At 42.7% G+C, this 20516-nt stretch overlaps 1 protein-coding gene across 1 annotated transcript; it reads right to left on the bottom strand.

Moving 5' to 3' along the window:
- Nucleotides 1-21: 21 nt before the first annotated feature.
- LOC105423347 (uncharacterized) lies at nt 22-19686 on the bottom strand. The gene is made up of 6 exons (XM_089071303.1): nt 19119-19686; nt 6616-6745; nt 4290-4432; nt 2879-3014; nt 824-938; nt 22-255 (listed from the first exon to the last, which is right to left on the bottom strand). The coding sequence occupies exons 1-6, from the start codon at nt 19180-19182 to the stop codon at nt 142-144; spliced, it is 702 nt and encodes a 233-aa protein (XP_088927429.1). The 5' UTR covers nt 19183-19686; the 3' UTR covers nt 22-141.
- Nucleotides 19687-20516: the final 830 nt, after the last annotated feature.

Raw genomic sequence — 20516 nt, 5'->3', positions numbered from 1 at the left:
TCCTCCTCCTCCTCCTCCTCCTCCTCGTCGTCCCTCCATATTCTTCTTCTGCGATTCCCTTTCTCTGTGAATCCCTTCCTCTCTCTCGCTTCCCCGTTTTCTATCTTCCGAAGATAAAAAAATAATCTTGGCCGAGGCCAATTACGTAAAGTACCTCATAAGGAGAATAAGCGTCATTGGCATAACGGCGGAAAGATTTGGAATAGAGGTACCGCTGTATGCGGCGGTGCATTCCGTGTAGGGCGCACAGTGCGCCTGTAACAAACAAGACAAACGATTCGCCCTTCCTTTAATACTCGGTCGGCTTCGTTATCGAGCTTACTACTTGCTAAGCTGATCATTTGTTAGAATGGTGATCACGTTTCTCTTCTTTAGCTCCAATAATTATTTTATTATTTAGAAAAATTAGATTCAGAATTAACGAATAATCAAAGACCAATTGATTAATTTACTTCCAATTACTAAAACAGTGTTGATTCGCTGTGGAAAACGAAGAAAACAGATCCATAGATTAATTTATATTTTCTTATGAAAACAAGGAGTTAACTTACTTTGATCCGTCAAAATATTTTCATTAAATTATCAAATATCAAAAACATAACGACGACGAAAATTATATCCAGAAAAACATTTCAAATTCGTTAAAAGATATAAAAATTAATATCCGTATTTATTCGAAATAGATCAAACGATCGATATTTTTATTCAAAGGTCAAAATTCAGTCGCGCGATGTTAACAAAACGGAATAATTAATTCGATATTTCAACATATATTTTCGATGTCAATGGAATACGTGTCAAATGAAATATGCATAGTACTCACCTTTAGCAGTGAGCTTGACATTCTGTCGAGGAACTCTTTCGTGAATCGGGCTGTATCATCGCCACACTGACGGCGTACCGTATGATGAGAGCATTCCAAGTATTCCTGGAAGGCGCTGCACAGAGAATATTCCAAACTTTGTTTAAAATTTTTTTTTTTTTCAAAACAAAATATATGCTTCATTGTTACAAAGCTGATAAAACTGTCAGCGAATGCACAACAATTGCGAATTACAATTGAACCTTACGCAGATATCATTATCGTTATTATCAAAATTATTGAAGATACACAAAAAATATTAATCTTAAATCAGGATAAATATTTTCATCGGCAATATTATAATCTTTTCGTAAAAATTTTAATCTTGATTCGATTGAATTTGCATTGAGTGCAAGTATTACTTCTGCTCAACTCAAGAATAAAAATCTTCTATATAAAAATTATATTAAATATCATTAATATTCTTGCTCATATACGAGAATATGATATATAATCCTGATTTAAAATTAAATTTTTTCCTATGTCACATCTTGTTCTTTCTTTTTTTTCAATTTTGCCAGTGTCAATTTTATTGTATTTCAGAGATATTCGAAACTCGTTTAACTTCGCGAGATAAATTCCCGTTCGTCTTTTTCGCGATTCGTCCGGTTTTTCCCCCCCGTAGAGCAAGCTTTCCCTCCCTCCGGAGGAGAGCACCTGTGACCGGTGGTTTAATTGGATCACGAGGAAACAAAATGACGCGAGGAATGTGTTTTTGCGGACCTGTTATCCAGTTTCGGGTCAGCATCGTACTACTTACGTCCCCCCTTTGCGAGAGATGCGCAAGTTCAAAAGCTGCAGTAGACCGTGGTAGAGATACGCTAATGACATTACACCCCCTGTGTGTCTGTACAGGCATCAGCGTGAAACTTCCGACCTAAAGGACTGATTACACTCTTTTTGCGCGAGTCCTTTGAGCGACGCCCGTCGTTATTAATGCAGTTGTTTCGCCGGCGAGCTCTTAAGTGTTAAATTATCACAGTCGAAGGATTTTACGTCTTTGCGCTAATGCGAAACGCTGGAATTTCGAGCATTGCTTAAACCCATTTGTCCGTGCCCCGGGCCTTTGCCCCGTACCGATCTTTCACGTCGTCATATCTTAACTCGATTTTTCCCTTAGATTTAATGCCGATCCGAGAGAAAAGGGCTGATCAATCCCCCGGGGGATCGTCGTACTCGAAATACGAGGATGCAGCGCGTTGACGACTTAACATTGTACTCGATGCTTCTTCTTCTTCTTCTTCTTCTTCCTCTTCGCGTTTTAATTCGGTTTTCGCGAGATACTAAACGTGCAGATCGAATCTTTTTAAAAGGATATAAATTATTATAAAAGTTATAAAATCCAATAACTTTTAATCAAATACAATTCGACCTACGATTCGATATGGCTTTTAATTGATAATAAAATTATTAGTGCAAATCAATTTGTTTCTTTTTTAAGCAAGTAAATCTCTGTTTGATCCGTTAAATTATTACATAATTTTTTTTTTGTTTCATAGATCTGATACAGGTCTGATATTATTTTATTCTCACGCGGCAAAGTTAATAGGAATGTTCGGATAAGTCGAGATAGCGTCTACATTTTGAAAAGTGGCTAGGTCAAATTGACTCGCGCTTTGAGTTCTAAGGTTTACCTCCGCGTTGCCGAGCTAACAAACTTTCTCGGATAAGCAAATGGACTGTGAGTTGCATCCTATTTGCAAAGATGTAGAAATTCCGGTCAAGTGTACGTGTATACATAGGTTTTGATACGACGTAAATTGTATAATACGACATTAATCATTTTATTTATGTAATAAAATCAGATCTCTCGAAAAAAAATATAGTTCCACACTATATTTATGTTACTCTTTCGCCTCTCAACCTAACTATTTCCGATTATCTTTAAAATTAATAGCAACTGACACGGTCAATCATCGGTATTGCGTTTATTTTCGCACTTATTTTTTCGCACGCATTTATTTTTTCGCACAAAAAATGCACATCGTAAAAAGAAAAATCTTCTTTTCAACTTACCAGCACAGAGATTTGAGATTTTGATGTCCCAACGAACGGTTGGTCATTATTTCTTGAGTCGTCTTTTGGTATGATTTGTAACACATCTCGTACTCGGCTTTGGATTTTTGCATGCACGGCGCGTGCTTCAAGAATTCTGCGAACAGAAAATTGCATTTCCGTTGAACGATTGTGTATTTGTATAGGAATATAGGTATCGATAATGAAATTTCGAGATCAATCAAGGCGACTTGACAAGCCAGAAAATATATAATCTAATATTACTAAAAACGATAAATATATATATATATATATATATATATATATATATGCACACATTAACTCGCACGGATATAATCGCTTTAATTAACAACAATATGATAATTAAAATCAACAGAGTCACTATTCTATTTTAGAAAAAAATAAACAATTAAATTACTTCAAATATTCTCAAGATTAAAAACTGATTAAGATTTCACCGAATCGTCTCTTATTCTCTATTCTATTCCTAGAAAAACGACCCCCGTGTTATTTACGGGCGCAGCCTATAATTACAAGAGCGTACATATATCATTGACTAACGCACATAGTCTCGTCGTGTTTTCGAATCATAGTTTTGAATATGAAGGCCGTATCTTTCTTGTTTACGATACACGAGCCGTGTATTGCGTGGCTGGTACCGGCACGAGGAATCGATATTGCTCTCCTTGCTAACGCTAATTCATTATGTTACAGTACTCTCCTCTCTCTGGCGGAGGAGAGGTACATTATGAAGAGTCATGCCGGCTCGATCGACCCGCGGACAATCTACGCGATATTCCCGTAATCTCGAGAGTGCCGGATGCATTATTGAGTCTAGTGCTATCTCCGACTGGAGACCGACAGTTTGGAATTGCACTGATGTCCGCCGCTTGCCCAATCGGCAAACGGGCTGCCTACCTAGCTTTGTTGTCGATCGGCTTTGCACGTCGTTATTTCCCGCGTTGATAGTGAGGCATGTGTGAATTTTTAAACGACGTGACAGCTTCGGCAAACCTTCCATCCTCGAAAATAACGAGCCCTAAGTTATTTAATATCACATCTCTAATAGAAAAATCATTTATCCAACCACCCTTTTTTGTCCGTATAACGAGCGCTCGTAATTATTCACACCTCAAATTTCTCTTTCATTTTGCATTAGTTCTTTCTCTATTCATAAGTCCTAAAATATATTCTCACGATATCTTCGCTGTATAAAAACAGATAATCCATTTAGCTTAGAAAGATTGTTTGATTTTCAATAATGTTTGTTTCAATCCCGCGAATGATTTTATAATATTTAAAATTATTTCTTGTATACACATGTTGTATTCTCAACTATTGGCAATTACGTTGTACATTATGTTGAAGATGCAATAGTCTAATCGGTTCGATGATTTGGGCAAGCACTTACCGTCCTGGTACGGGCCATCTTGGCAAAGCTCCATGATAGCGATGTTGGTACCGGAGTAGAGAGAGTTGAAGTGCTCCCGTTGCGTCGCCTTCATGCAATTCATCGTGTACCTTTTGATGCACTTCATACCGGCTTCGAGATCCCTACAACAAAAACAGGAAATAGCTCGTTATATTTAAGCATTCGCTATTTTGTATCCAAAAATATTCAAGTTTATAATATATAAATAACAATTGTGTATATATATATATAATTGAAGAAATCGCAAGACATCCCAAAGATATACATAATTCCAAAATTTTAATGTTGCTATTAAACTCACAGAAATAATTTCATCAAGTAACATTAACAAAGTATCTTCCAAATGGATTAAATTAATTATCGTGAGCGGTGCGCGACTACATCTTGATTAATTAGTAAAAAAAGTATCTTTTTATTCTTGATTATTATTTATATATAAATTTATTCATCTAATTGTTTTATTATCTTTTAAATGTTTTAATATTTAATTTTCTTCTCAAATCCGAGTTAACGTGCAATCTTTTTCGATTTAACTGAATTGACATGTGATTCAATGGCGATTAGTCACGATTACGCACACGTACGATCCTCTCCCGGGAAATGGATGGGACAAGTGAGAAATATAGAACTCTCAAGACAAGCCTCCTCAGTTGGATCGCGATTATAAATATGACGTCACGACATAACAAATTGACTTTCAGGATTCACCTATTGAACCGTGTCACTTCTCAAGACCGCTCTCCTAGTCGAGTCGCTCGGCAGAAACGCGACTATAAATAGCGCGCCAATATCGCGCTGCATCTTGGATATGAAGCCGCATTGAAACATCGAGAGTGGATCGATATTTGCGCAACGTGTAGAAATTTTCCACCTGTTCCGATACACCGAGCGCCTAATAGGGGCAATACACGTCTACGACGCACCACCACGTGCGTTTCGTGTTATCTTCAAAATTGATTACGTAAAGCGTCTGATTTACACAGCCGCGTCTTGTCGCGGCCGCGAAGAACAAACGTTGAGAGATACTACGTGGCGCGATGCTGTGCGACAATGACATCGATAGCGCGATTTTGATGAACGTGGCCAGTGGCCTCGCCATGGGAAGAAAGTGCGGCGTGCACGATGTGGGGGGCGTATCGTGATTAATAATTTGTCTTATTGGCTTCGGCCTGTCGGGCCACGCGCGCGGGCATGCGCCCGGCCTGAATGAAATTTAAAGTTCCATGAAACGGGCCGAAATTTCCTCCCGGGCACGGCGCGGCCGGCTAAATTGCAGTCGTAATAAGATTCTTCGTCCGAATACCGGGGCGGGCTGGAAATATCGCGCGAAATATCCGGCAGCTTGCATGCAATCATCTACTCAATTACATATACGTACCGCGCGCCGACTCGGCGGCGCAAGAGAGATTCGGAGCGATCGAGCATCGCCGTGGTGATAAGCCGGACCTCGATACGATCGCGAATTCGTACGAGTATAATAGACCCGGAACGAACGGTCGGATATTATTCTCGGATCAATTTCCAATTTTCGCGAAAAATCGAAGAGTCGTCCTTGGCACGCCAATCGACCTTTTAATGACGATTCGAGATAGTACAAAACGCCCTGAGATTGTTCTGCATCCGCTTGGAACATTCCGAGACACTCCTCGGGGCACTCCTGGACATCCCGAATGACTTCGGGACATCTTGCGCTATCTGGGATAAGTTACTGTGTGGAGATTAATATTCAGTATGCCTGAAGCGCTGCGCCGGAATTAACGCGAATATAAATTCTAAACTTGTGTCTGCTGTGTGTGTGTGTGTGTGTGTGTGTGTGTGTGTGTGTGTGTGTGTGTGTATTCACATTTATATATATATATATATAAATTAAAATGCGAAGAGATTTTGTAAAAACGCCGAAAATACGGTAGATAACACTTCCTTATTATATTCCCTTATTCTTTTCCCCCGACGTCACAATTAGCGCGATTAAGTCCCGCAGAGAGAGAGAGTTTCGCGCGACAGCGCGCGTTCCCGCACGTTCTTAAAATTGATACGAAGTGCGACGAGAGAGAGAGAAACGACCGGGCATTTTTCTCGTGGCGAAAAATTTCCCGTGGCGCGCGAGAAGAAAGTGGAGAAGGAGAGAACGAGAAAGAGGAGGCGGAAGACTCCGTCATGGAATTCTCCACGAAACGGAACGTCGGGGCAAGCCGCACCGACGGTCTTTCTCTCATGGAACATGTAAAGACGGCGAATAACAACGGACGTTTTCCGCTTAAAGAGATCGCCCGCGCGGAAGGGGAGACGAGAGGGGAAAACTCACGGGCATAGTTTGTTGATATCCTCCTTTTTCGTGACGAAACTCAGGTCGCTGTTGCTGATTCTCTCGAGGGGCCTGGCGCATCTCACCAGCTCCTCGTGTCCGCACTCTTCACCTCGGCAGCTAGCGAGCACTGAAACAGAAACGCGATAATCGGGTTAGCGAAACGACGAAGAAGGAGAGACGGAGAGACGGAGAGAGAGAGAGAGAGAGAGAGAGAGAGAGAGAGAGAGACGCGGTCGATTTTCGCGAAACGTAAGAGGCAACGGGGACCCGATGCGTCGGACCCATCGATAACAACGTTATTAGTAAGGGAATCGCAAAGAGCAGCGCTGTTTCTCGAATTCGATTAAGCGCGCGACGAGCAACGGCGGAATCGATGTTGCCGTTGCGGCGTGATTGCAGCGGAAATATCAAACAAGTTTAATTGACGTGGAAACAATGCAGATTGCACCTAGAACTTCATACTCGGACGGGATCCCCGATATTCTCTCATTTCGATGAAATTGTCGTTCCGCGAGAGATACACGTCTGTCCAGCGAGATGTTACTCTTAGGGCTTTATTGCGTCGCGTCGGAAAAAAGAAAGGGATTCGGCATTATATTGTCAGATGGAGTCACACTTGAAATTAAAAGTTCAACGAAATGACGAATTTCGCTTCGGCTTAAAAAATTAAAATACCAAAAATATATATATATATATATATATATAGCGTATAACGTATATCTTCTCAAAGTTTGCCTCTCGTTAAAGCCGTTCATATTTTCATATTTTTCAATCGCTTATCCGGATCTCTATCAACCGGCCGTCTTCTTTTATATAACTTCCATCTTTTACCTGTCTATCATCCGTTACAATGGCTACGAGCCAAGTTGCTAAAATCTTTTGTCTGAATTTGAAAATAAAATTACGGCAAGCGCGGCCGCGGCCACCCCGGTGGAAGCGGGGGTGGCGGGGGGAGGCGGAGGAGGCGGCGAAACACACACATAAGACGCGTTGCTCGCGTGTGAGTATCAGTGGTCACACGCGAATTCGGGATGCGGGATAAAAAACACAGGAAATGCATTCACCGTCCGGGCTAATGATGACGAATGGCGCGCGATATTATCACGGCGTCATGTGCCGTTGGCGAAAAACCATTCGTTCATATTAGGAAGTTGATTTGGATTTAATGGGGGAGCATCGTTTGCCAGTTTAGCCGCGCTTTCGTCGTGCTTTTCATTCCAACTTTTGGGAAATTCATTACCAATTACGCCGTGCGCGGAGTTAGCGAAATGTTATATGTATGCACATATATTTACGGCGGTGCCTAAGGAAGCAGCCCCGCTCTAATTTTGATATGGAAGATCTTTCGGCGAATTTAAAGTCGATTTATCTTACACGGGGAAATTTTTCGAGGAAAAGTTGACGTTACAATTTTTCAACAACCAACCACGTTGACTTAGTAATAAATCCTGAATTAAAACGCGAAGGAAATAAATCTATATATAAGCAGATTGTGATTTTTGTTCTTTCACCTCTGGCGCCCCGGAATATTATAACGAAAATATATCCATCGGTGCCTCGCAGATTTTAATTAAGAAAAAGTCGACTCCAAATTGATCAAAGAATCCGTCATTAAGTTAAAGTAGGAGATGCCGCGATATTCTGTGCAAACACTCTCTATCGTCAGGGTAAAGAAACATCGTATCCGTCTTTTAAATGAGAGAGGGTGCAAATCTCGGGACATTTTCCGCGAAATTATTAAGCACTTTCGAGAGAGCTTTCACACTTCCCTCCGTAATAAACAAGCCATTGTAAGGGAAGGGTGAAATGGGAACGGGGTCAAGATCGACTTTTCTCTCGATACCACCAAACGAACTTATAACTTCCGTTGGAAACCGATTATCCGGAAGTGCCACTTTCCAGGTAATAAAAGAGAACTAGCAGTAGGACCATTGCTCTTCGTCTCTCCGTGTACCCTGCAACCCTTTCTTTCCCTTCTTCCCACCCCCTTCTTCCATTCTATGTATATTTGTTCTGGTATAGAAATCTATATACGCGGTGCTAATGAGAAATAACGTTGCGTTTCATCGTCATGATGAAAAAGTGAAATAAATGAATGGTTGTATTTTAATTTTATTTTAATCCCCGTCGAAAGTGTTCTAATTCCCGTTTTGTCGATATCTCTTACAAATTATTCAAGATGTTTTATGCAGGAGGTCTTATTTAATCCTCAAGACGTTGACGGGGTGAAATAGAAAACGAGACGATATCGGTAGGAAAAGGAGAAAATGTGTGAATTAGCAATTTGGATCGCGCTTGACTTCTGTATAAGGGGAATCTTGTAAAACTTCCGGCCAACTTTTCCGCATTACCTTCAAGTTACTGAATCGACGCTTTTACAAATCATCATTCCTTTCAATCTATCTCAAAATGGATTGCTCGTTTACATAGGAGATATCAAATAATCTTCGCGATCTATTTGTAAACGCTGTATGAATTTGGATAAACAGTGCAAATTAATGTTTGTAGTTGCCGCTGCATGCTACATGCGTTACGGTACGAGATTGCTAAAACATACGACGGTAAGTAGCGTCCCTATTTGAAAAGAAGAATCGCATATTCCAGTATAAATTTACCGTTCGCAAGATAAAGTCCCGAGAAAAACAGATTGTCGTGGAGAAAAAAAATTGGCTCGATTAAAAAATTTATTCGCCAGACGCGAGTAACGGGTTGTAAGGGTATGACGTCGTGATACTTGCAAAATATTTGTACGATAAACAATAAATAAATATATAAATCTTCGAGGGGAGGCTGTAGGACGAATCCGTACCGTTAAACGTACTCGCGAATTGAAAGGAATTGAAGGAGACACGCGAGCTTTCTTTTCAATCTCTCTCTCTCTCCCCGAGTCTAAAACGGGACGATTCGTCCCAGCTGAAGATTTATATATTTATTTATTGTTTCGCGCACAAACTGCAACTGTTACTTTGCCGAGTAAACTCTTGCCGAGCGGTGAAATTGCATTCCCCTGGAACAAAGCGCTGAATCCTAGGAGAGAAAAGAGGATGTGCCGGGATGTATCGCGTGGCGTGCATGTATCATTGCACATCGATTTGGCGATGCGTGCGACAAACTACGCGACTAAATCCCTCGTGCGGCGCGCTGACGACCGACGTCATTAAATTTAATTACAAACTATCGAAATTATTGGAGAGCTCGTCGCGGACCGGCTACCACGGTAACGACCGTACGATTCAACGTGCCACCCGCGAAACTGGCCGTGGCCTATTCTGTGTACAGCTATGTGTGGCGCAATCGTTTTGCAAACCGAGTGCAACAACGGACATCGTCTGTCCGTGATAAATCTGTCCTTCGATGATTAACAAATAGCTCTATTCCAACGCGATTTATCCGAACGGTTTCAGCCGCGTCGATTGAAGCGCGGCGATAGTCCACTATTGAAAGGAGTCATCTTATTGAAATATTTATATCGATATCGTAATCATAATTTTTTTTATGCGCGACGATACGTACGAAATTATGAGTCATTTAATATAATCATTTTTCATGTAATTTATAAAAGAGGATGCTTGCGAGTAATTTTGTTGGGGCGTCAAAATAATTATGTATGTAGAACGAATTCGAATTCGGTTGCTAGAATACAGAGAAAGATTTTACAATATTAAAGTCATACTTGAACGTCCTATATAATAATTTTGATAGTCCAATAAAATTATTTTCAGATCTGTGACTGGCTAAATTTTGAGATACCTCGGCAAAAGATCCGTCTTTTCTGTGTTATGTTAACTTATTAGTATTTTCCTTGTCAACGGATATAAACGAACAAAAATATAAATATTATATTATCTTCTTTTCTAAGATGGCTATCCCTCTGTATATCGTAACTCATTTTCCCATCCCCGATCGTGTTTCGCTCTCTAGCTTTTCTACTCGCTTTCTTCCCTCGGCTAAGATATCGCTCGTGAGAAGAGTGCTTATGGCAGAACAGGAGAGTGCCGTATGTAATTTTATCTTGCACCAGTGATTCTTCAATGGGAGGAGTCAAATTATTATTCAGAATTATAGGAAATACGGTTGCAATTGCAATTTTAACAATTTCGATTAGTAATCGACTCGTGTTTCACGCGTAATTATTTACACGTCGTAATTAATAATTTGCAATTAACACATTTTTAACACACGTTCCACGCAACTTTATATTTCCCTTTAATCCGATTCGGTGTCGCGTAATTAGTCGCGTGGAAGTCGAAGTTATGATATTACGCGGGTCCGCGTTATTACTGTTTCACGCCACGTCACAGACGCTTCGCAGAAGTTCTTACGTAGATACCCTGATTTAATTTCAAGCAATAAATAACCGATTTAACGTCGACCGGATCGTTGAGTAAAAGCGTCACGTATTTACGACTTTATACTCTTTTCAGCGCGTCGCACGCCCCTTTTCTCAAGAGCTTCGCGAGCCATCCGGTAGGAATTCGCTGTGCCAATTGTGAGATCGACCTATCGGATCTTTTAGTCAATGAGCGACCAATATGCGTGCGTGTGTGTACTTGTGGCTCGTCTTAATGCCCGCACGCGAGCAAGCACGTACGCACGTACGCACGTACGCACGCACGCACGCACGCACGCAAGTAGCTGCAGCAGGAAGAGGTTGGTTAGGGCTCGTATTTATAACGAGGCGAGATGGGACCATCGTACGATGCCGGTGCGACCAATCACGAGCCAACTCGTAGGTTGGCCTTGCCACGGCTAAACGGCGCGTACAACGCGTGTGTCGCTCGCTCGCTCGCTCACGCATGCACGCGAGTGTCAAATCGCCGGCGACGAGACGTGGCGTCACGCGCTTCAGACTCGTACGACGTGCCTTATCTAAATCTCTCTCTTTCTCTCGGAAAAATGTTCGCCCGAGCCAAAAAAAATTGCACCAGTTACGAAATTCTCGTGAGATTAATTACCATTTTCAAATTCGCTCCTTTAAAGAGAAGCTGTGGAAAATAAAAAAGCTCGACGAAAGAGTTGTCGTAAAAATTCTCATAAGACTCTTGGAAATTTATTATTAACCCTTAAAGCGGAAAAGCAAAAGCTTCTGAAAAACTGTCTTAACAAATCTTTCTTTCTTTATTTCTAAAGTAAAATGTTGGGGAATAAGGTACCCGTGTGCTTATCGGCTCAGGCTTTTAAAATAAAGGTATGGAAAAAGAAATATACTGTATTGCAAGACCTGGCTCGGTACCTGTGTACCTATAAATATATTTGCATAGAGATTTGCAAACCAAAACCATGAAACCAATGTCACTATTGGCTCGTCGGTAAGTCACGCCACTTTGAGATTAAAAGATATAATAGTTGTGTAACTTTTCCTAAACAAGATAAGATTTTACTTAATCTTTTAATGACTTTGATGTTTAACCAATAGCCATTATCGCCGTTTTTCATCTTTGCATATTATCGGTATGCAAAGATGAAAAATGGTGATATTAGTTAACATCAAAGCCATTAAAAGATTAGGTGTCCCTGGAATCATATCTTTTATTGGTTAATACTGAAATCATTGTAATATCATTATAGCCTGATATCGTCTCTTTTCGAACATTCTTTCTTACAACAGAAAGCAAAATAATATCGAAAATCAATTTCTGATTACAAATCTAGTTATAGATATATATCTAACAATAAACTCGATTAAATTTAATTATTCCGCGAATATGGACGAAAATAATCGTCGTGCATTTCTACTTGACAAAATAACGCGCGCACCATCTTCGAGATGCAGTCCGAATTTCCTAATTCTGACAAAGCTGACGGGCGAACTGCTTCAGAATTCTCACGACAATGGAGACTATTCGGTCAGCATGTATTGGTTACAAGTAGCCCTGTGTCCATTGTACACATAACCATAGCAGTGGCCAGGCGAATGCTATTGTGTCAGTCATTTCGCGAGAAACGGCAATCGCCGTGGGATGAAATTTCGGGATGATTGACGTTAAGAATAGCGAGATATCGCAGGGCCGAGTATCAAGTTAATGAAATCTCTTCGGGTTATCTGGCAGACAGGCACGATCGGAATAGACTAAGCGACGAGACGGTGATAAGGACGATAAGGAGGTCGCGCCGACTTCTCCGTGGCCGGCGGAACAAGGCGGATGCAAAATTGCTGAATAAATGACCGACGGTTCATTTGCGTCAATGCGAGGGCGTTATCTTATCTCTGAGCAAGTGTTATACGCATAATTACGCGACGGCAAAAAAAAAAGAAGAAAAAAAAAAACAACAACGCGTGTTTCCGGGACTCTGTTGCTACTCGCTCTCCTTTTTTGCGCCCGCGCAGGAACGAGATGGCTGGGCAGATGAATAGACGATGACGATGACGATGACCCTGCGCGCGATGGCTCTTCTCTCGCGTGCTATCCTCGTCGCGTGACTGACCTACGGACGGCGGAATGGCCGCCGACACGCGTAATGAATAACGCACAATAAGATGATTGCGCGCAAAAATAGTTTCGTTTTTAATCCGACGCGTGAGAGAGATGAGACGCCAAGTTATTTCTAATACTAAGGCCTCCATACAAAGGCCCGTCGGCGTACGTCGCGGCAAAAATTATGTAAAATATTTCCTTTGAATATATTTTTCCGCACGCTGCGTTTGAATATCAAAAAAAAAAGAAAACAAAAAAAATCGTTGATGATTATCGAGCGGCCTCCGCCTCGTCGAGCGTAATGGATAATACTTTCGATTGTGTATTTCGTATCGAGTATTCGTATTAACGGATCAAAAATATCTGGATAATGTCGCGCTTGGAGCACGATATTACGATAAAACGAATCCTGGTTCACATTATGCGGTGTCTGCGAGTCGTGTTAATCTAATCGACACGTAATATTAAACCGTTGCGATGCAGTCGTTCGTACATTTCAGCGTGACGTAATAAAATAAAAACATTTTTCGCAATAACGCTGGTACTTCCCTTGTATTTAAATATTAAAATATACATCCCGGTTCGATGCTAATTCCCATTAGTCGAATCTTTTTTCAAGAAGAATCTATGGAAAACCCGGCGAGTCGTTAATCTAGATTTAAATTTAGAACTCTTGCGGTTTCGACTCACGGGTTTCTATTTCCGCGGCGGTAGGCGGTTTCCTAAACTACTTTGTACCCTGTTTAGTCGCGTTTCCGGGTTGACTCATCACTCCAGTTTAGATTAATTAACCATCATTAGCAATATTACGTTCATGTTATGGAACATTGGCGCTATTTAGCACATTGATACATTTCTCACTCTGAATGCCGCCACACGACGGTTTTTACGAAAACCGCTTCGTATATACGCTGCAAATATCGATACCGATATTTGAATACTCACGAAAAGAAAAATTCTTGCAACATTTGCAATGTTAACGAATCCGAAGCGGACATCGATATTTCTGAACGAGTTTCGCTATTTGATTTCCTTGAAGATTTCAAATCTCCGGCTCTTCTCGATCTATAATTCATATAATCGTATACGTGTGTGAAAAAATATTCAAATTTATATCTACGAAATCCTTTGCAATGTTGCGCGTGTTAGAAATATATTCTAAACGAATAATAAAAAAATAAAAAAAAAAAAAAACAGAAGTCAACAGATTAATACAATCAAGTCGTGATCGAACGGCTTATAACTTCTAACTTTAAGTATATAGAATAATATTTCCATTTTCGGTAAAGAAAAGCGGAATTATCTATTACAATAATACACTCGCACGTTGGAGTACAATTTCATTGTTTCATTTCAATTTTATTTTCCATAAATGAAAGATAGATTCTCGCAAGAGAGAGAAACGGCTGTTTGTTATTTCATAGCTCGCAGCCTCTTGCACTCTCACCGCGTTTAATATGACATTGGTATATGCGGAGGGCAAGATTTCGCTGACTTTAATTAATTTGCTTCACTGTACACGTTTATTACTCGGTTCCCCCTTTATTCTTTTCATGCGTTATCGGTCCGTTTACGTTATTTTGTTGTAGCATCACGGTTACACCGCGTGTACCTTATTTCCAGAATAAATAACAGCGGCGCGACGTGTAAGGGGAAAATAAACTGCTGCGTTACCACGTTATACACCTATATGTACGTAAGGGAAACGAGATGCGGAACAGACGCGAGATAAAACGGAACGGGGCATTAAGCGTAGTTCTCTCTTTCTCTCTCTCTCTCTCTTTCGAAGAGAACCAGCGTACCGAAAATATCAGCGGTGCTAGATACGGATCAAAGTCAGTCACATGATTCGTGCGGAGAGCGAAATCTCGCTTCTCTCTCCTCTCCCCGCTCCGTCTCGCTCCCCTTCCCTCCTTCCCTCTCCCCTCCCCCTGTTATTCTCCGCTACGCAACAAGTCCCTCGTTCTCGCGCGTGTAGTTACGTGGAATAACCTAAACTCCGTGTGGAATGCGTCGTGCGTGAGCGCGCGAGAGCAAACCGGCTGCGGTTCTCCCTCTGTCTCTCTTCCTCGCACCTGTCGTCTCCGACGAGCGGAGGTTTCTCCGCTCTCTCGCGCGCGCTCCAACATCTCGCCAAGGAAAAACGGCTCGGGCCGAGGATGCTTTTCGCGTGGCGCGACTGTGGCGTGACGCCGGGATCGGCATGCGAGTCGTGTAAAGGTGAGGCGAGACTCACGCCCATCCGCTCGGCCAATCGCCGGCCGTAACGTCATCTCGTACGATATAACGGAGCGAGTTTACCCACGTGGTCGCCGAGCGCCGCCGTAGCTATTTCGGTAGCGAGAAAGACCCGTCTCCGCGTCTCGAGAGAGCCCGATCTAGAGTGATCGCTAGACGATCACCCGCTTTTCCTCCTCCCGCCTCATGGAAAGGAAGAAGGAAAAGCGGGTGATGTTCGGCTTATCGCGTCAGGGATAGTTTTTTTTTTTTTTTTAATGTTCTCCGGCTAGACAGTCTTAGGCGCACGATGGAGAAACGGGAATATCAAATTTTTGAAAAAAAAAAAATTATATTAAGTAAATATTAAATGTAATGCACACAAACAAATATAAATTATAGCTATATCTCTATATTTATTTATGTCTATTACGTTTAATCTATATTCCTAATTATTATTTCCAAAATTTAATATTTACTTCTGTTTCTAATTCCTAATTTCCTGTTTTTCTATTGTGCGCAGAACTTTAAAAGTCTTGTGATTATATAACACAGGTTCCATTAGCACGTTATGAAATAATTCCTTCTATTTTCTTGTTAATAAAGTTGTAGATACACGTAAATGTATTCCAATTTTTCGTTTTAAGCACACACAATTATGTTATCCCACAATTATCGTTATCAATGTTACTCATAATCCCTTTTAGCTTCAGTTTAGAGATAGCCGAGTTATCTGGTTATTATCGATCAACTGGCCCGACCTCATCGAATTTCGGGAACAAAAAAAAAAAGAAAAAAAATCGGATCGTCAGTTTTCGATCATAATTAGTTACAATCGCGAAAAATAGGTAATTGACATGAATACGGCGAGACGGAAAGATCAATATGGCAAAGATTAGTAAACAAGTCAATTATCTCGCATACGCGGCCTATATGGACGCATTAGCGGCGCGACTCACTCGGGTGATGATGTAATCCAATGTTACATCGCTCGGGAAATGCGTCTGTGAATTTATTCAGAAGAAAACGTCACATCGCGCGCGGCGTCCGCGCCGCGCCGCGTCACGTTAACATCGTTATCTATGAATCGAAATGAACCGTTCGCATCGCGCGGCTGAGAGCATCGATGCGTGATTAATATTTACGAATCCACGTGTAATTCGCGTCGTGCGAGCGACGTGGAGTCAGGAAGCGGTGACGCACCTCGGCGCGGATCGTTCTGTTTACGCGTTCCCGCGAAATGCATCGCGAATGAGAACGAGATATATCCTGAATGAATTCAAGGCCGGCGATTCTCGGGCTCCTCCCCCAAAACGTCAGACGCGTTGTAAATATGGATTTGCAGAAACGTCGAGAGAAACGTGGGATTAATCGCGCATCGTGTATTTTAAACTCGCGTTACCCCGTCCGTCGCGTACCTTCGCCACTGGACGGCGACTTTAAATCCGTAATTCGAGGCGCCTCGATATCTCGGATATGTTCGATATCCTGCCCGATGCATCCCCGGCACGTGTCAGCCGTTTATTTCAAGGTGTCGGCTGGCTTCTTAATCAATATGATAAATTTGAGCCTCGTAGCTGCACCGGAATCCGCTCTTTATTTTAATCCTTCCAACACGTGTCGCGGACGCGCCAATTTTCCCACAAACGGCCAGACGATTTTAGATTTTTATCGAATTATATTCGAATTATCTTTATACGACCGGCTTGGAAACGGAAACAATTCTCAGGAGATGCGTTATGTTTTTCTCATCCGTCGAAAACATCAGCGGATAAATTTAACATTCCTTTGATCTAATTAAAAGTCTCGTCAGACCTGTCGGGATCAGCTTAATAGAAAATGATTTCATCGCGATTCTTTTCCATTGCTAAATTTTCGCGCACTCGCACCAACGCTGACGGATTAATGGATTAGCGAAAATCGATTTTGCCACGCTATCGAAATAAACGGCTCGGATAAGCGCGAGATACGGGATATGAATCGGAAGGCTAATTGTCGGGAAGCTTCCTTTGCTCTAAAACAGATATATCCTTCGATAATCTCGGAGCATCGCGTCACCGTCAAAGATATGGTGGGGAGAGGAAGCGCCCGAACTTGTCCGCGACCTAATTAGATAAAACCCGGTCGATACTTCGAGAATTTTTGCTTGCACGCTAGTATCAATCTCCGCTCTAATTAAACGTCCCGATTTTACAGCGGGGCCAATTACTATGTTCGCACGGTGCCCCCGCAAATGAGCCCCGGGTCGTGCCCCGCCAAGAAAATTTTCCCGCCTTTTTATGACCTCGGCCTCGCCGTTAACTTTAACCGTAGTTTTACCGGATCGTTCGTTTGTCCCCTGCTCCGGAACCAGAATCAGCGGAAGACGGGGAGGTTCGTTTGAATTAAGCTAAAGTTAATTTCCGTGCGAAATTAATTTCAAGTATAATTTAAAACTTCGTTAACAGAGAAAAAAATCCCCTTCGAGAGTCAGATCGAAGTCTATTCAAAAAAAGAACATAATTATAGATGCCTGAGTTTTCATTCGAGATTATTCGCGGTGTCGAGAGACGCGCCTCCTTACTCCTCCCGCTCCCCGCCTTCCTCAAATTACCGAAAATTCTTCGCTTCGAATTCTAATTTCACCGAGACGCTTGGCATCGCGACGGATTATTTTCGGTGGATTGACGTCGATCGAAACGTCAAATGGGACGAGATCGTCCGCGCGAGATTCAGCGCATTTTGCCCGCGCCTTCCGCATTTCCTAATGTCCTCAATCCTAGATTCCGAGCGCGGTGACGTCGGGACGTGGCGTCGCCGGGACGTGGGGGGGTCTCGCTTTAATCCGCAAGGATCCTCCACCGCCGTCGTTACGCTCTTGAAGCGCTGTCCTTGACCTATGTTTCACGGAACAGGCCGGGTTGCTCGCGTGCGGGCGAACGGGCGGGCGGGCACTTATTACGTCTGTTCCGAAAGTGACGAGCGTGCCAAGTTCGAAAAAGCAAACGTAACGCGCCTCCGGTCCCTCTCGCATCTTCCGCCTTGGTCTTTCCGCCCGGGGCCCGACTTGCCGCGACGTATTACGTCTGACGAGTCGAATTGAAGACGAGACGTATTTGGCGTCAGGCCGCGACGCCGCTCCTTGTTTTCGTCAGAGACGATATATACTGCTCGAGCACGCGAAATTGTACGCATGCGGTCGATTTGCAACGGTCATCACATCATCGCGCGACTCTTCCTGTTTTTTTTTCTTTTCTCGCGTATAATCACTTTTCATTGACGAGCTTGCAATTAGCATAACGGTCACGCATGATTTGCGTGTCGCCTATTGTTTTTGGTCGGCAATCTCTCATCTCTTTTTTAAATTGCACTCACGCGAGTCAGACGTATGCAAAATCATTGAACTCTGTGACTTTGAAGAAATGAATGGTGAAATACATTCAATTTTACAACGAATTACATCCAATTTTAATTAAAATAGAAATGCACGATGAAATAATCTCGAGGAATTCGCTGTTAGAAGATTTTAAGTGGACGATCAAAAACTACATAAAAGAGAATAGTTTCATGATATTTTGATAGGAGCGATCTGAAATTGTAAGAATCAACCGACTCTGATTAGAAGACCCTCGAGGATCGTCATGTAAATTAGCTCGTCTTGTATTTTTCGCACGCAATGGGAAGCGAAGTTAAATCCTCGGGATTAGCAAGATCGAAGAAAACAAGTCGTGGTAAAACGAGCGGAGCGCGATTATAAAGGTTTGGGCATGATGACGGAGCGTCAAATCGACACGAAAACGCCGGTCGCCGGCGATCACATACGACGCGCGACTAGATTAACAGCGGATAGCGGGGAGAGGGGAAAACACTAGATGCGAATATACTCACGGGAATACAGAGCGGTCATGAACAGCGCGAGCCAGGACAGCTGATTCTCCATAAGTGTTTTCATGTTCCAGTCCGCTCTCGTGGTCGAGTCCTCTGCGTTGTCGTCTCGCACCGTGAACGGAAACTTCTCTCGTCTCTCTCGCCTGAAGGAAGGAAGGAAGGAAGAAAGGAAGGTCTCCTTCTCCCTCCGGAAAACTCGGAGTCGGGAACGCGCGCGCAAACGGGAGAGCGCGCGGCCGAGAGACCGAAGGTAGAAAGTAAATCGAGTAAAGAGCGAGGCGAAGCGGAGCGGAGCGGAGCTGAGAGGAAAGCAGACTCAAAGTGGTGCCGTGTACGCGCGCGTGAGTGTCCGTGTGTATGTGCGACTGTGCGTTCGGTTTTACTCTCAACTCTCGTACACCCGCGTATCGCGTGTTCTCGTAACGTCTGTACCGCGCGAACGACCGTGCACCACTGACTCGCCGTCGGCGGAGAGAACGCGCGCCGAGTTTCGAAGGCGCCAGCGCGCATGCGTGGATCGCTCACGCCACCGGTCCCGCGAATCCGTCCGTCGCCCCTCTTGTCCCGCCGCCGCTCGCGCCTTCCCACTCGCTCAGCCTTCTCTTGCGTGAATTTTTCTTTCTCTCGCTCTGTCTCCCTCGCTCGATCTTTCTCTCTCTTTCTCTTTCACTCACTCTCTCTCTCTCTCTCTCTCTCTCTCTCTCTCTCTCTTTTTCTCTTTATCTCTCGCGCGTTCGAATCTCTGACTCGCCGTCACGATCGTACCATCTTCTCGCGTACCATCATCATGCACCTTCGTCGCGCCCACTGGCGCCGACATCGTTACGGTGCTCGTTCAACTGGCGTGAGATTTTATTAATCGACTCTTACGAGCGGCGCGCGCGCGCGCGCGTGTCAAAGCAGCCGCGGGTGGAAGACAGGGGAACGAGGGGAAGTAACGGAGAGGCACCTCGCGCTTTTCGCGCACAATACGAAGTTTCAATAGAAAGACTCCGAATCTTCGCGTGGTTTCCAATTGTGTCTTGAAACTGGATTTGATTTACTTTGATTTACGTTTCCAACGAAACGTCAAATAAATCATTTCGAGAAGCTCCCTTTCGAATCTCTGAAAAGAAGGTTTAAATTTAAATCTTTTCATCAATTTTGACATGATGATGTCGATTTTGAAGTCGTGGGATCCTAATCGCGATATAAGGGAAACGATTAGACAGTCTGACCTATACTTGGATTTTCTAACGCACATCTAAATTACATTTTCTCTTCTGTTATTCTTTTTGGTGAAATATAAATCGTTCCCTTTCTTCCAGTACGATTGTGCAAGTGTTGGAAATAAGCGGAAAATAAAAAGAGGCGGAGCTGTTCTATGCGCTACTTTGTATAGACGATACACATCCGTGT

This window comes from Pogonomyrmex barbatus, unplaced genomic scaffold (genome assembly GCF_055798465.1).
Source record: "Pogonomyrmex barbatus isolate J1 unplaced genomic scaffold, ASM5579846v1 scaffold11, whole genome shotgun sequence".
Taxonomy (NCBI): Eukaryota; Metazoa; Arthropoda; class Insecta; order Hymenoptera; family Formicidae; genus Pogonomyrmex; species Pogonomyrmex barbatus.
Note: the sequence above shows the minus strand (reverse complement) of the source record. Positions and strands in the feature narration are given on the sequence as shown.

What these genes read in the sequence shown, in the direction of transcription:
- LOC105423347 (XM_089071303.1), bottom strand. Translation starts at nt 19,182, where the DNA reads ATGAAAACACTTATGGAGAATCAGCTGTCCTGGCTCGCGCTGTTCATG. An exon ending in CATGACCGCTCTGTATTCCC is followed by an intron (nt 6,746 to 19,118) that starts GTGAGTATATTC and finishes TTTCTGTTTCAG; the next exon opens with TGCTCGCTAGCTGCCGAGGT. An exon ending in AATCTCAAATCTCTGTGCTG is followed by an intron (nt 939 to 2,878) that starts GTAAGTTGAAAA and finishes TTCTCTGTGCAG; the next exon opens with CGCCTTCCAGGAATACTTGG.